The 16894-nt window shown below is 45.9% G+C and overlaps 1 protein-coding gene across 1 annotated transcript; it reads right to left on the minus strand.

Annotated features, from left to right (window-relative positions):
• Nucleotides 1-6569: 6569 nt before the first annotated feature.
• LOC149990350 (polyadenylate-binding protein 1-like) lies at nucleotides 6570-14908 on the minus strand. The gene is made up of 3 exons (XM_090265208.1): nucleotides 14669-14908; nucleotides 13331-14392; nucleotides 6570-6698 (listed from the first exon to the last, which is right to left on the minus strand). The coding sequence occupies exons 1-3, from the start codon at nucleotides 14906-14908 to the stop codon at nucleotides 6570-6572; spliced, it is 1431 nt and encodes a 476-aa protein (XP_090121334.1).
• Between the last annotated feature and the right edge of the window lie 1986 nt (nucleotides 14909-16894).

The following is a 16894-nucleotide window of genomic DNA, read 5'->3' on the forward strand; positions in this document are numbered from 1 at the left end:
GGTTTTAAGTTTACATACTGATAGTACATAAACTCAAAAGAAATAAAATTAATGAGTCTCCCCTGACATCTATAAAAATATGCAGACCTTTCCATTTGACTGGAATATTTTCACTCTTGAGTGTCTTTGTTACTCCTCAAATAAAATAGCATTCTCTAAGAAATAACTGATTTTTGGTAACTTTATTAGTAAAAGACACTTTTAAGAATTATCTTTTTTGGCATTGCAATTGTGAGGCCTTAATTTTTTTGTTCAAATTTTTTAAAAATGAAGTACAAATTCCAGGTACAAAATAACATCAGCAAAACAAGCAGAGTGCCCTGGATAGGGTGATGCAGCAAATGGTAGAGTGGGATAGATGGTGATGGTATGAGACCTGACTTGGGGTGGTGAGCACACAATACAATGTACACGTGATGTGTTGTAGAATTGTGCTCCTTAAACCTGTAGAATTTGTTAACCAACATCACCCCAATAAACTCAATAAAAAGGGGAGAAAAACAGAAGTTAGACATAGAGTTTCCATTTGACCCAGAAATTCCATTCCTGGGTATATATTCAAGATTACTGAAAACACGTGTTCACGTAAAAGCAAGTACCCCAATGTTTACAGCAGCATTAGTTATAGTATGCATACTGTAGAGGCAACACAAATTTCTATGAACTGCCAATTAGGTAAACCAAATGTGATGTCTCCATACAATTATATATTATTTGACCATAAAAAGGAATGAAGTATTGAGTCATGCTACAATATGGATGTATCTTGCAAACTTTATGTTAAGTGAAAGTAGGAAAATACAAAAGATTATATGTCTCATTTAATTTACATGAAATTTCCATAATAGATAAATTTTTAGAGACAGGAAATAGATTAGTGGAGACCAGAGTTAGGGGGAGAGAGTTGTGGTGAATGATTGCTAATGGGTATAAGGATTCTCTTTGATGTGATGACACTGTTTTGGAATTAGATAACAGAAGTGGTCATGCAAATTTGTGAATATACTAAAAAACACTGAATTTTACACTTTTAAAGAAAGATTTTATTCATCTATTCCCAAAGAGAAGGGAAGGGAGAGAGAAAGAGAGGAAGAAAAACATCACTGTGTGGTTGCCCCCCGCATGCCCCCAACTTGGAACCCAGCCTGCAACCCAGGCATGTGCCCTGACTAGGAGTCAAATCAGTGACCCTTCGGTTTACAGGCTGGCACTTAATCCACTGAGCCACACCAGCCAGGGCTGAATTTTAGTTTTTAATGGTAAATTTAGTGTTATGTGAATTATACCTCAAATTTTAAAATATAAAAAGGGAAATCTATATCATCAACAAATTTTCAAATCTAATTGGCTGCATCTGTTAAAAAACTCCGGCATGATGAAGTTTTTCTATAGTGAAGTATATATATATATATATATATATACCTTCAAATAATAGAATCAGTAATATCAATTTAGACTCTTAAGAGAATATTATTTATAACACTGGTGCTTTACCCCAATGTGTGTATCTCCATGATGCCTGGTAGGTAAGACCATTAGAAGCAATCCTGTGGAATGCAGTCAGGCACTAGCATGTAATTCTCATTTTCTACTCAATGGAGCTGTCACGACCACCCCTAACAATCCCAATTTGTGTATTAAATATCATAGGTTTAAATGTGAAAGGCAAAGAATACTTCTTGCGACTTTTAGTTTAAGAAACTCATTCTAGCAAATAAATGATAGTTGTGTGGAGCTCAACAGGGTACTTTTGGAAAGTCTTTAGAGTATCACCCAGCCCTTCAAATAATATGATTGGAAATATCAAAAAGGACAATTAGGGAAAGAAACAAGAAGCATGACCCAAAATAATATATTTTTCTGTTATAACTCAATATTTTTAAATGGACACTTTCTTTTGAAAAAATCTGTATCAATAATTATTCAGAGTTAAACAGGAGGTGACCTTGTCAAATTAAATTCAAGCTTTGGAATGGAGGGTTTATCTTTCCCATTTTATCACCCCGCTGCAAGCTAGTAAACAAATCATTAGTATTTGTACACACATTTTTCTCTTGAGGGAAAAGAAAAGTTGTGATGATAGGCAGGTTTCATCTTAAAGTTGGAAAACTTGCATGCTCCTGAGATATTTTGACATTTCAGGGGAAATCAGTACTTTGAGATAAGCCATGCGTCATAATTGCCTCATTGGAGACTGACCCAGCCAAGTTCAGGCCTTCAATTACTCAAACAGCAGGAAAAAAGTAAGTCACTTGTTCCACTCAATGCCAAGAAATGTATTAACGATGTCAGTTTCAAACAAACCCATTCCAAGACAATCTTATGAATTTTAAGACTATAAATTCCAAGAATAAAATCTGAGAAATATGGAGCATTTTTTAAGGAATTTAAAGCACATAATAAATGGAGGCGTTTCAAAGGTATTTTACTTTCTTCATCTGACTCATTGGATAACCCACACCTTTATCAAATGAGGTCTGCTGTTATCTGGTAATTTAACAGTGTTCTTTTCTTCTGGAAATGTTTGGGGAGAGGGGAGGGGAAGTTCCATTTCAGTGTACAAAAGAGTGGCAGCTGCTTGGTGTCTCTGTAATACCGTGGGTCATAGTACGCCTGCTGTTTCTCATTAATTAAATAGCGAAACTGAAGTAAACTGCTCGTCATTCTCTAATAATGGTGATAGTCATTTGACAGTACAGAAAAGAAAAAAAATTCCTTTTTCTGATTCCAATTACTTAAAAGCATAGTCTAGGGGAAAGATTGTTGGCTTGAGGTAAATTCTACTTTCATTCAAGTCAACACCTTGGCTATGACTGTTGGCCTAGCATATACTCAACTACTCTGCCATTTCACTTCACAACTTGAGAATAAGCATATATACATAGCTTGATAATCCTTAATAAGGCCAACATCACAGCAACTAATATATGAACTACTAAAAATTCCCCATACAAGAAGGAAAAAAAATAAAGATCATTTTTCTGTGATAGCCATTAAGCATTAGATGAGTCAATCTACAGTACCACTAAAGAATGGGACAAAGAATACCTTTCAAAGATGATAAATTAGCAGGATAATTTAAACATACATTATCTCCTTAATCTGCTAGGAAGCCCACCTCTCGGTAAGAAACAATTTCTGCTTCTATCTACTCCTTACAGCTTGCCAAATGTACCATTTTTTCCACTAACTTCCATTCTCTCTTTTTCAAGAAGGGCTGCCTCACCTTTGGCCATGTAGCTCAGTTGGTTAGAGTGTTGTCCTTAGATGCCAAGGTTGCAGGTTTGATTCCCAGTCAGAGCACATGCAAGAATCAACCGATGAATTAATGCATAAATAAGTGGAACAAATCTCTCTCTCTCTCTCTCTCTCTCTCTCTCTCTCTCTCTCTCTCTCTCTCTCTCTCTGTCTCTCTCTCCCCCTCATCAAGTCAATACATAAATTTAAAAAAAAGAAAAATAGAATTTATTGTAGCTCCAGATTGGATCTTTCAAGGCTTTAATTCTTCATAAAAATTAACTTACCAAATGTTAAAAAAAGTTATGATAAGCAATGCTTTATGTTAGATAATAATTAAAACAACTTAGACCTGTCACTGAGAGTTTGTCAAATGAGGAATAACACAATGCATTCCCACTATATTGCTATTCCTTTTCATTGTGTGTATTATCTTGTATCAGATAATGTTTCTAACCTAAATTTTAGGTTCGGTGAAAAAATAAGAATTATAATCTCTTTAAATCCATCACATTGTAGGGATTATGCCATTCACCCTTTCCTGAATGCACGCCCTCATCCGGGAAACACTGAGTACCTAGTACAGAGTGGGCAGTAACAGTACCGAAGTGATAAGGGTGATCCTTTCATCAAAGAGCTCAGATGGGTTAAGTGACTGGACATATGTACAGCCTGACCACAGAGCATAATACATGCTAGATGATATGGACACAGATGATCATGTGCTGCAGAGCAGAGTGAAGGTGAGTTTTCCCTGGGACTGCTGCATTGGGGAGCCCTGAGGTTGGAACTCACCGTGCAGGTGGAGACGCTGTGGAAACGGCCATAGGAATAGACTTACACTTCAGGGACCCCATCCCACATGGCAGGGCTGAGGGTGCATGGGAGGCAGCAGGATGGGCAGCAAACATGCCCCTTAGAGGATGTTACTGCAGTCTGGTGACACACGGTCACATCCCGAATTAGAGCCACAACACCACGGATGGAGTGCATGCGAGAAGTCATTTCCACAGGATTCAGTCAATGAAAGGATGGGGGATCATGGGCACCCCTTTCTCCCAAAGAGCATTCACACAGCACCGCGTTGTCCTGACACCTGACCCAACCTGAAAGGCTGGTGTCAATGGCATTCGGCCTCCCAGAGTAATTTCCAAGACTCATCCCCTTGAAAAGAGAACTTCAGAAGCCGGCCTCCCATTGAGCAATGCTGTGTATGCTTCCATGTGCAGAGCTAGCAGTGGGTTACTGTTCCAGTTCTCTTATTTTAAATGAAGTGTTAAAAACTTGGTCCTCACCACAGGGACAAGGATGGTTTAACTGTTCACAAGCACACAACTCAGTTCTTCTTTGCTACTATTTAACACAAGGGATTCAGAAAAGTTTCTGTCGATGAATAGAACATTGGGTGGCCTAGTACTGCAGGGCCCATTCAGCTCCTATGTGCTCCCCTCTTAAATTCCTGGCCAATCACGACCTTGCCATCCTCGGTGGGTGGACGAGGTGGACGAGATTACTAGTTCGGTAGCAGGGAAGTTTCATCCTGGAAGAATGCCCAGTACATCATAAGTGAAGCTGTGGCCTGCCTACCGTGTCTAATGTGATCTCTCGCCACAACTTAGGAACCTTATTACATTATGGCTTCTTTTGAGAAAAGGAATCGGTATGGATTGCAGCCCAAGCCACGTTGATGGTGCTGGTGTGGCTTGAATCCCCACGCAGACAAGTGAGTGAAGGGGGTTGCATGTGCATAGGGACCTTCATTAGATGCCCTCATGAGGAAAGGCGTTGTTCTGTGGCCGTGCTCGTCACTGGAAGTGCTACTAACCCACGTGGTTGTTGTTACAAAGAAAAACAAGTGCACTGCTTAGCTACCCCAGTGCGTTACTGGTTTCTCTTCCTTCCTTCCTCCCGCCTTTTCCGTCAGTTCTTGAAAGATTAAACTGGTTTGAGAGCCAGATTGGCTCTTTGAAGCCTTTAATTTTCATAAAAGAAAATTTATAAAAATGTTATGAAAAGCTACATTTAAGGTTACAAAGTATGGTGCCGGTGTTAAATAGAGTAAAGGAGAGTATGTGAGAAAATGTCTCCTAGGAAGCCCACAGGGAAGCACTGGGAGTAAAGGGTGCTGGTGTGTGTGGCTCAGTCCCAGGTCTGTCTGTGTCCATAGAGACAGAGAGAGAGACAGAGAGACAGAGAGACAGAGAGAGAGAGAGAGAGAGAGAGAGCACAGGAGCCACACGCACAGGGAGAGAAATGAGCCCAGGCCAGTGGGGTAAAACGGTAATGGCAGGTGAGTCTGAGGTAGGGGGCGGTGGGGAATTCATGGAACTGCTTTTGTACATTCGGGTGACTCTCACAGAGGTGGGGGTAGTGCCAGGGACCCACTGAAGCAGGACAGAGCACAAGCAGTGGACCAACCAGGAAGCGGGGGCTCCCTCCATCCTGCCCCCTCCCCTTCTTCCAGGCCTCTCACTCTACCTCCCAACATCCCCACACTTGCTCCCTCCCGCCGTCCATACCTTTCCATTCCATGGTCCCTCATGCCCCCAGCCGGCGGCATGCCCCTTCACCCCCCTCGACTCTTCTCCACGTCCCTCCATTTACTTCCACTCCCCTCCATTTCTTCTACCCCCTTCCCCTTTAGCTCCTTCCCACGTTCCACTCCTCCACTCCCCGCGATGTTCCACCCCGCCCCTGCCCCCCTCTCATTCTGGCCAAGTCTCTACCATGGACGTGGTGGCAGGTACTGGCCCTTGTGAAGTCACAGAGCGGATCCCCTCCTCTCACCAGGCAGCACAGTGTGCACAGCAGGGACTGGCGGCAGAGGTAGGCACCACAGCAGGAGCGTCCTGGTCACAGGGCAGTGGTGTCTACGGGCAGCGCAGCTTCCAGGGGCCCCGGTTCTCAGCAGGATGGTCTCCAGGTGAAGACACCAGGAAGGTGACAGTGTTGGAGGCAGCGGCGGAGGAGTCAGCACCCATCGGACCACAGGTGATCAGTAGCCCACCAGGTCCCACTGAGTCCCCAGCTCTACCATCCTCTCCCTTCTCGCCACCACAGTCCCAGTCCCCCAACACCTTCCTATAGTGCCCCCCAGGGTCCCTCCCATCCTCCACCGCCTCTCCTTCCTGCCATCTGTCTACCCTGACCCTGCCTTATCCTTGGTCCCTCCTGCCCCCCCCCCTTAATCCTCTCCAGGTCTCTCCCAACCTCCACCCCTTCATTCGAGTTCCACCTCCCTCATTCAGGCCATCTCTCTAACCTGGACCCGCCCCATTCACTGACTTGGCAAAGTCATCTGCTGACCCCTGTGATGTCAGGGACCAGATCCCTTATGCAGGGATGGGCGGGAGAGGCACGTGCCCCAGCAGGAGCGTCCCTGTCACGGAGATGCGGTGTCCGCTGGCAGCACAACCTCCAGGGCTCAGGCTCTGAGTGGCAGAGTCTTCAGGTGATGACTCCTGGGAGGTGACGGAGGTGGAGGAGCCAGCGACGAGTGTATCACAGGTGACCAGTAGCCCACCAGGTCCCACTGAGTCTCCAACTCTCCCTTCCTCACCCCTCCTCCTCACCAGTCCCCTGTCCCCTGACACCACCCTTCATTACCCTCCATGGCTTTTCCTGCCCTCCACCCCTTCTCCTTCCTGTCATCTGTCTAGCCTGACCCTCCTCCTCCTTGGTCCCTCCCACCCTCCCGTTCCCCTGCAAGGTCTCTCCTGGCCTCCACCTCCCCCATTCCCTTCCACACTCCTCATTCAAGCCACCTCTCTACCCTGGTCATACCCAATCAATCGTCCGCTGGTGCCTGTGATGTTAGGTCCCCAGGCAGCCCAGTGTGTATGGCAGGGATGGGCTGCAGAGGCAGGTGCCCCAGCCAGAGTGGCCCTGTCACAGGGGCTTTGGGCAGAGTGGCCTCTGATGGCTCAGGCTCTGCGCAGTAGAGTCTCCACACACCTGGGAGGTGACAGCGGTCGGGGAGCCAGGGGTAGAGGAGCCAGTGGGTCACATGTGTCTAGTAGGTCATCAGGGCCAGGTGATTCCCCAACTCTCCCTTCCTCCCCCTCCCCCTTACCATGTCGCTGTCTTCCAGCACCACCATACACACCAGAGCGTGTTCTCCATGAACCCCCTTGACCCCAGAGCTTGTCCCTTGACACACTCCCTTGACCCTGGGGTGTGACTCCCCACAGTTCTTCCACTGTGAAGCTGGCCACCTGATGGCCCCTCAACTCCAAAGCTGTCCCCAGACCTCCTTCAACCCAAAGTATGTCCTTGACACCCTCCTTTGACTTGTATTCCCAACATCCCCTCAACCTGAAGTGTGTCCCCTAACACTCACTCAAGTCAAAGCGTGTCCTTGACACTCTACCTCAACTGCAGAGTGTGTTCCTCAACAACCCCTTGACCGGAAGCCTGTTCCCTAGCACCCACTCACCTGAAGCCTGTCTGCCAACGTCCACTCCATTTGAACTGTGTTCCTTGGCAACCCTCAGCCCATAGGTTGTCCCCTGATACAGCCTCAACCTGGAGCCTATCCCTGAACACCCACTCACATGACATGTGATGCCAACACCTGATCTTCTTGAACCATGTCCCTCTGCCACCCTCAAAGTATAGGGCATCTCCCAGCACACACTCAACCTGAAGGCTGTCCCCCAATGCCCACTCCACCTGAACATGTACCTCAGTTACCCTCAACCCATAGAGTACCCTCTGAAACCTCTTCAACCTGAAGCCTGTCTTCCCAAACCCACTCAACTCAAAGAGTGACCACTACACCTGCTCCACCAAACCATGTCCCTTGGCAACAGTCAAACTATAATGTGTCCCCCAACACCCCCTCAATTGCAGGCATGCTGCTTGGAACACCCTCGACCCAAAAAGTGTCCCCGATACCATAGCAACCCTCAACCCGTAGGGTGTCCCCCAGCACATCCTAAATCTGAAGGGTATCCCCCAACACCCACTCCACCCAAACCATGTACCTCAGCAACCTTCAACCCATAGTGTGCCCCCGATACCTCTTCAACCTGGAGCCTATCCCCAAATACCCATTCTATCCAAAGTGTAACCCTGAACCTGCCTCCCCTGAACTGTGTCCCATGGCAACCCTCAACCCATGGAGTGTCCCCCAGCACACTCTCAACACAAAGCGTGACCCTGACACCCACTCCATCTGAACCATATCACCTGACACCCCCTCAACCTCAAGCCTGTCCCTCAACATCCACTACACCACTTGAAACATGTTCCTTGGTAACCCTCGACTCTGTGTCCCTGACACCCTCTCAACTACCGAGTGCATCTCATGACACCTGCTCGACCCTAAGCATGATTCAGATATCCCCTTGATCCAAACCATGTCCCTCGGCAACCCTCAACCCATAGGGTATCCCCTGACACCACCTACCTGAAGCTTGTCCCCCAACACCCACTAAACTTGAAGTGTGACCCTGAACCCATTCCCCCAAATCATGTCCCATGGCAACCTTCAACCCATAGTGTGCTCCAACACCCATTAATATGAAGCCTGACCTCAATACCCACTCCACCTGAACTGTGTCACTCACCAATAATCAACCCATAGAGTGTATCCCAGTACATTCTCAACCTGAAGTGTATCCCCCAACACCCACTCTACCATCTGAAGCATGTCGCTCGGATACCCTTGACCCAAAATGTGTCCCTGACACCCTCTCAACCACTGAATGTGTCCCCTGACACCTGTTCAACCCTAAGCATGACCCAACACCCCCTTGACCTGAACTGTGTCCCTCAGCAATCTCCAACCCAAAATGTGTTTTTTAACAAACCTAAACCCATAGTGTGTTCCCCCACACACACCCTCAACTCAAAGCCTGTCCCCTCAACACGCACTTACCTGAAAGTGACCCCAACACCCACTCCCCACAACCATATCCCTCAGCCATCCTCAATGCATAGGGTGTTCATCAGAACACCCACAACATGAAGCTTGCTCCCCAACACCCACTCTACCTGAAGTGTGCCCCTCAGCAACCCTCAACCCATAGTGTCCCCTGATACCTGCTCAACCCAGAGCCTGCACCTCAACACCTACTCTACCTAAAATGTGTCCCTCAGCAACTCTCAACACATAGGGTGTCCCCTGACTTCCCCTCATCCCAGAACCAGTCCCCCAACACCTGCTAATCCTGAAGCATGTCCCTGACAGCCTCCCTCAACCCTGGATGTGTCCCAGAACACTCCTTCAATCCAAAGCCTCTCCTTTAACACCCTTTTAACCTAAAGTGAGTCCCTTATGCCCTCCCTCGACTTAAGATAGTGTCCCAGATTCCCCCTCAGCCTCAAAGTGTGTCCCTCGACATTCCTTACCATACTCCATGGCCCTTCCTGCCCTCCACCCCTTGCGTTTCTCTCCATGGTCCCTCCCACCCTCCACCCCCTCTCATTCCGGCCACCTCTCTACCCTAGTCATCCCCTTCCCCAATAACCTAGGGGTGGTGTCTATGGGCAGTGTGGCCTCCGGGAGGCGCAGGCTCGGAGCCCCAGTGTCCAGGTCAGGACAGTCTAGAGGTGGTGACAGTGGTGCGGGAGCCAGCAATGGTGGAGCCTGTGGCCTGTGGGCCACATGTGACCCGTAGCTCATCTGGTCCAACTGAGGCCCCAACTCTTCCTTCTTCACCCCTCCTCTTCACCACAGTCCCTGTAATCACTGCCCTTGGCCCCAGAGTTTGTTCCCAAACATACTATCTCAACCCTGGAGCCGGTCCCAGGCATACCCTGTCCCAGAGCATGTCCCTGGACACGCCTTGTCCCAAAGTGTGTCTCCAGACATCCCCACTGAGCCTGGAGGTGTCCCCCAACAACCTTCCCACCCTGGAGCATGTCCCCCAGCTCCCCCTCAACCCGAAGCATGTCTCTCCACACCTGCTTGACCTATATAGTATGTCCCCTGACACACCCCTTGACTCAGAAATACGTTCCCTAACACCTCCCTCAAACTCAAAGTGTCCCCTGACAGCTTCTTCCCACTCTCCATGGTCCCACTGCCCTCCACTGCCATGCATGGCCCTCCATGTTCCATCTCACCTTTCACTCATTCTCATTAAGGCCACTTATCTACCCTGACCCCATCCCCTCCATGGTCTCTTCTGTTCTCCAATACCCCATGCTCCTCCATGGTTCCTCCCACCCTCCACCTGGTCTATTCCCCTCATCCCCCCTCCATTCCACTCCACTCCATTGTCCTCCACTCTTTCTCCCCTCTCCCTTCATGGTCCCTCCCACCCTCTACTCCCCTGCATTGCCCTCCACGGTCCTTTCTGCCCCCTCTTATTCTGGCGCTGAAGGCAGGATCAGTCCTGTCACAAGGCAGCAGTGTCTAAGGCCAGTGCCACATCTGGGGGGCTCAGGGTCTGAGCAGCAGTCTCGAGGTCAGGGCAGCTGGGAGGTGGAGCCAGCAGTGGAGGAGCCCACCAGGTCCAGCTTAGTCCACAACTCTCTCTTTCTCACTCCCCTCCCCTCCACAGTCCCTGTCCCCCAACACCAGCTCAGCCCTGGAGTCTGGCTTCAGGCCATTTGCCTGCTGATCTGGTGTGTGCTCCCTTAACCCATGGCTCCCCCAACTAGTGGTCTCCCCCTAATTTGTGCTCTTCTGGTTCCTTCTCCCTATTAGGTTGTCCCAGACAAGGCCCTGTTTCCATGGAGCAGTCCAGGGCTCTAAAGTGTCTCCACAGGGAGCTCCTGGACATCACTGAGGACCCCCTATCCATGTGCTCTGCAGGGCCAGTGGAGGGTGACATGTTCCACTGGCAAGAGGTGATCATGGGGCCCAAAGGCAGACCCTATGTGGGAGGGGTCTTCTTCCTAAATATACAGTTTCCATGGGATTACTCCTTCAACCCCCCCACATGTACTTTGCCACCTGGATTTGCCACCCCAACAGTAACAGTAGGGGGATCATCTGTCTGGATATCCTAAAGTCCAAATGGTCACCTGCACTCACCATGTCCAAAGTATTGCTATCAATCGGCTTCATGTTATGTGACCCCAACCCAGATGACCCCTTAGTTACACCAATTGCCAAGAACCCCTCTAGACAGAAACTCTTATCTAATTAACCTTTCTTCAAACCCCTTACCCACCCTTTGTTCCTCCTTATGAAAAGAATGGCTTGCGATGAGATGTTAAAATGGTTTTTGAGGGTACATGACCTGCCATCTTCTCAGATCAGCTGTATCTGCATAAAGTGCTCATAAAGACTCAATCCTTGTCTCTATTTACTGGTTTTGGTAGTGACAGGCAGCATAATTGCAAGCTTCTCAAGTTTCAGGAGGTAAGTCTTATAAGGTTAAGTGGTACTTTAGCTATTGTGCAAGCAACTGAGGATTTTGACAGCATGGAAACATTTTATCTTTTATCTTTCTTTTTTTCCAGATAAGGACTGATTTGATATTTTATGATCAAAGACAGAGAGGAGAGTGAATCTGCAACCTGGAGGACCAGGAAAGCTGGAGGTATAGTTCAGTCTGAACCCAAAGGCCTGAGAGTTGTGGGGCTGATGGTGTGAGGTTGTGTCTGAATCTGAAGGCTCAGGAACCAGGAGTGCTGATATCTAAGTCAGGAAACGATGGCTGTTCCAGCTCAGACCAAAAGCCAATTCTCCCCTTTTCTTCCTTTTTGTTCTGTTCAGTCACTTAGTGGATGGTGTCATGACCACCTGCATTGGTAAGGGAATCTCCTTTACTCATTCTACCCATTTAAATGCTAATCTATTTCAGAAACACCCTCACAGACACATCCAGAAATGTTTTGTCAGCTCTGTGGACTCCTCTTATCTCTGTCAAGTTAACAGATAAAATTAACCATCAGATGTAGTCAAGCTGGTAAAAGTCCATAGATACCTTTGGGCATGGCTGACAAAAAAGATGAACAGCATACATTTTTGGCAGTATGGTGAGATCTTCCCTAAAGAGTACCTTCCCTTCCCTTTACCTAAGGAGCTTGGGAACTGTCAACTGTCTCAAGTCCGGAAATTTATTGAGGAATCATGACACTCTCTTTTTATGATAGAACTTTTAGGCTTTTGTTCACTTGACCTACAATTCTTCTGCTTGTATAGATACAGTAAGAATTTAGTAGACCTCAAATCAGTACAACCAGCACCTGTTACTTAGCAAAGGATAGAAGGGTTAACATTCATGAACAGCAGGTACGCTTTTTGTGTGTTTAATGATATTATGGCAGCAATGTGGATTCTTAACTGCTGCTGATGCTCTCATTAAGTACAGTGAGCAAATTTGAGTTTTACTAAATAGTTTGCTTCTTCCTGAAACAATGGTTATAATCAATATTGAATCTCATACTAGAGAACAAACCCATGAGGGAGAAAGGAACGTGTCACCTGACCACAATTCTGGAATGTAAAATACTAGGGTCATTTTAAACTGTTTACAGTACAGAAAATGTTGAAGGTTAAAACATTTAAATTATTGTTTTGTGTGCAATTTTCCCTTACTCCTACTACATCTTTAAAAATATTACTTTTTAATTATTTTCCTCCTCTATTTTTATTTTCCTGGTCTTCTAGTCTGTAGTTATTTAAAAAAAAAATTTTTTTGTTTTTCTATTACAGTTGCCCCACTTTTCCCCCAGTGCTCCCCCCACCCAGCCCACCCCTTCTCCCACAGTCAACCCCATCCTGTTGTCGATGGGTCATTTATACATGTTCTTTGACTAGACCCTTCCCCTTCTTACCTCCCTTTTCTCCCTCTCCCCTCCCCCCTTGTTGCTATTTATTTTAAAACATTAAATAATTAAGTACAAGTAATGACACTTGACATTTTCTTGGTGAAGTTTAAATGCACTTCTTTATTTGTCATTGTTATTATCATCATTTTCTCCATTGCTTATGCTCTTCATTGTTTAGAATGTTCATTTCAGCAAGCAAGAATCTTATCTTCTGCACAGTGAGTGCTATGTTACTTTCAGGGCAGATTCTAAACTGGGTGGGATTTCAGGTTAAAGATCATTCCATCAATCTCGGCATGGAGATCCTCGGGGTGTTTGAGCATATGAATAATTTCAACATCATCCATCTCCAGAAGTATACCAGAGATTTCTCCAATTTGAGCCAGCTGAATGCATTGAACCTGAGGAAATAGCTTTTCATATTTGACACATGACCTTGTGTATGAACAGGGGCAGGTTTCTGGGTGGATTCTGACCTTCCTGCTTTAAACTGGAGAGGGCTGCCCACATGACTAACACCTGAAACGTTCTGGACTCTTTCACTTGCATGTAGTCTTGCAGCACATGTTTGAGGGCAAAGAGCCATGGTCTCAGTTGAAGGACTGGCAATCTGATAGGCTGACTTGAATTTTGGAACGTTTGGTGATCTGAAGGTGCCGAGTGATGGCTTAGGCTCTGTTGCTGATGAGTGGTTAGCATAACACACATTCTGAGATGGATGGGGTTTGGCCCTGACCACAGGCTTGCAGAGATGTTCCGTTCCATGTTGAGGTTGAGGAGAAACTGGCAGGAAGTTACTTGATGTTATTGCTTCCTCATGAGTGTCCAGTGTAGTATCATGTCCAGCTCTCAAAGCCATTCTGTCCATATAGTTCTTGGTGAGGAGAGCCTGGTGCTCCTCCTTGCTTTGTGCAATGGTCATATACACTGGTTTGGTGGCCACAATCTTGTCATTCATGTCCTTGATGGCTTCATTCGCTTCCTCAGGAGATGTATCACAAACAAATCCAAAGCCAAAGCCTTTGCTGTGGCCTGCCTCCGTCATGACCTTGGCACTAGTGATTGTCCCGAAGGGAGAGAATTCTCTTCTTAGTCGTTCATCATCAACATCAGCTCCAGGTTGTCTCACTATTTTGTCCTGTGGTGTACCGATGCAAACTTGGTTTCCAGTGAGGAATTTCCCCTCCATTCCTTTCATGGATTTCTGAGCATCTTCAAAAGTCTCAAAATTCACAAAGCCAAAGCCTTTGGATTTCCCATTTTTATCAGTCACTACTCCAACACTCGACACAGTGCTAAACTTACCACAAACCTCTCTGAGACATGTCTCATCTACATCGTCACCCAAATTCTTGAGGGGGACATCCGTAATCTTTCTTGCTTGAACTTTAAATTCTCGTTCCCCATCACTTCGAGATTTCAACTGCCTCACAAACACTCAACTACCCTTCAGCACAGTCCCGTTCGTTTTAGCAACGGCTCTTCTAGCACTTTCAGATTTGTCAAAATGCACAAATCTGTAACCCCTTGATCCATTTTCATCAGTTGCTACTCTACAATAAATAATTTTTCCAAAGACAGAAAACGTATCATAAAGGGACTTACTATCAATAGATCTGGCAAGATTTTTGATGACTATATTCCCTACCGGACTGTTACAAAGTGATAGGTTATAGCAGGTCCGCATAATACACACTACCTTACCGTAGATAACTTGAAAATTCAGAGTGTCAATGGCTCGCTCCGCATCCTCTGGTAGCAGGTAGGTGACATACGCAGTGCCCAGAGAGCAGTGAGTGACCAGGTCCCGGCAGACGCGAACTCTGAAGAGAGGCCCGACGGTTCTGAATTTTTCATATAGCACTGCCTCGTTCACTGCGGGGTGCAGATTTGCTACGTAGAGTGAGCACCTGTCGCAGCGGGGAACCCAGGAACTCATCTTAAATCAGACGCTGAGTCGTACTGTGAAGTGAGGTCATGAGCAGGCCCTGACACTGGACCCGTCAGTGAATCAAAGGCCTAATGGAGGCAGGGCGGCCGGAGCACAGCCGGTGGGCCGAGACTGAGACTGAGAGCCGCAGGGCACGGGGACTCAGATTTATAGCTACAGACAGGGCCTGGCGTACTGTGATGCGTTTGTGTTTGTTAGCTGTCAGGTGGCACACAGGTAGCACACGTGCAGGGGAGGAGGGCATGTGGGCGCCCTTTGATGGCGTGGCTGGGGCAGGCACAGCACGTAGAAGCTCCTTGGCTTGGACCCCTTAGGCCGTTAGCAGGACTGTTTGAAGGCAAGGAAAAGCGGGTGCTTCAAAGATGTTGTTTTCTTGGCTTGCATAGTTTTCTAATCCCTAAATCCCCCTTCCCCGCCTCTGCTTCTCTCTTTCCTTCTCCTCTCCATCCAGTTCTTCTCTTCCCCTTTTGAGGGGTGTATCTGAGAGGGAGAGGCAGTGTTCACAAAATTCTCAGTGTGGACTCACTGTTCTAACAACTTGCAGATGTTTAGATTTTAATTAAAAAAATTTTTTTTACCGCCCTGGCTGGTGTGGCTCAGTGGATTGAGCATTAGCCTGTGAAAAAAAGGTCTCCGGTTCGATTCCCAGTCACGGCACATGCCTGGGTTGTGGGCCACGTGCCCAGTTGGGGGCGTGCAAGAGGCAACCACACATGGATGTTTCTCTCCTCTTTCTCCCTCCCTTCCTCTCTTTCTAAAAACAAATAAAACCTTTTAAAAAATACTAAATAAATATTAGAAAAGCTAAAAAAATACTTTAAAATCTGTGTGTTTAACTGTAATGCAACGAAATGCGGAGTTTCATAATTTGATGTGATAGCACCAAGTTCCTTTAGCCATGATACTGCTTGTCTTTGGTATTAAAATTTTACTTCGGAATGAATTTCAGCAGCTTAAATACTAGGTTTTCTTCATATCTGAGTTAGGATGATATTCACAGCTAATAAGACATTTTAAGAATGGAAATATCAGACAATAAAAAGAACTGAAATAGTAGGAAAATGTCACATTTAGAGGAAAATGCAAAGACATCTTATTATTGGTCTCTCTTAAAATGACTAATGGAAACTTGCAGATTCACTATTGCTTTTCTCTATATAAAAATTAGTACAAGAGAACTAAGTGGCATTAAGGACAACTGAGATGAATGAAATTCTCCAAACTACTCACTGACCATCCTGTTTGGGACATTCCTGTGTCATATGTGTCAATGGGGAAGGGACCTTAAACCCCAGTTTAGGAAATCAACAATAATTCACTAATCCCATAATAATCGTTAAACTATAAAAAAGAATTATGTTCTCTTCTAGTTGTTTCTGAAAATAACCTCCATGTGACAAAACAGAGATTTTTTTCTCACTACACAGTTCTTCCTTTATTTTATTTTGTCTTATTCTAAAAGGTTCGTGTAACAGAATATTTCCAAATTGTCTATAGGAAGAGTGATAAAATAAAGCAAAAATGTATTGAGTGACCAAATTGCATTAATGCATTTAATGTACACTCTAACTGTATGAAGTTGGTACTTTCATTGCCATTTCTCTTATTAAGAACCTGAGATACGGGAATAGTAAGTAATCTAACCACATTACAGAGCTAATAAGTGTAAAAACTAGGATTCAAATCCAGGCAATCTGGCTGGCACTCCAGCTTTGTTTTCATCCCACATTACCTTCCTGTAACAGGGAAAAAGTGAACCCAAGGGTCCCTATGACTTTGATTAAATCTAGTTTTAAATCCTGGCTCTAGAAATTACATATATATATATCCCACAGAGACCTAGCCTTTCCCCTGGATAATCAGCCACCACTGAGGCAGCAGGAGACAGTAGCTGGGACCTAATAGTCACAAGATCTGGACCTCTGGCAGACTAAAGATAACACCTTTTTAAAAATAAATTTATTCTTTTTCCAA

Source organism: Furipterus horrens, unplaced genomic scaffold, assembly GCF_987537825.1.
Source record: "Furipterus horrens unplaced genomic scaffold, mFurHor1.1.pri manual_scaffold_17, whole genome shotgun sequence".
NCBI classification, from domain to species: Eukaryota; Metazoa; Chordata; class Mammalia; order Chiroptera; family Furipteridae; genus Furipterus; species Furipterus horrens.

What these genes read in the sequence shown, in the direction of transcription:
- LOC149990350 (XM_090265208.1), bottom strand. Translation starts at nt 14,908, where the DNA reads ATGAGTTCCTGGGTTCCCCGCTGCGACAGGTGCTCACTCTACGTAGCA. An exon ending in TTCAAGTTATCTACGGTAAG is followed by an intron (nt 14,393 to 14,668) that starts GTAGTGTGTATT and finishes TTTGTGAGGCAG; the next exon opens with TTGAAATCTCGAAGTGATGG. An exon ending in TCAAATTGGAGAAATCTCTG is followed by an intron (nt 6,699 to 13,330) that starts GTATACTTCTGG and finishes GTCACCTCCCAG; the next exon opens with GAGTCATCACCTGAAGACTC.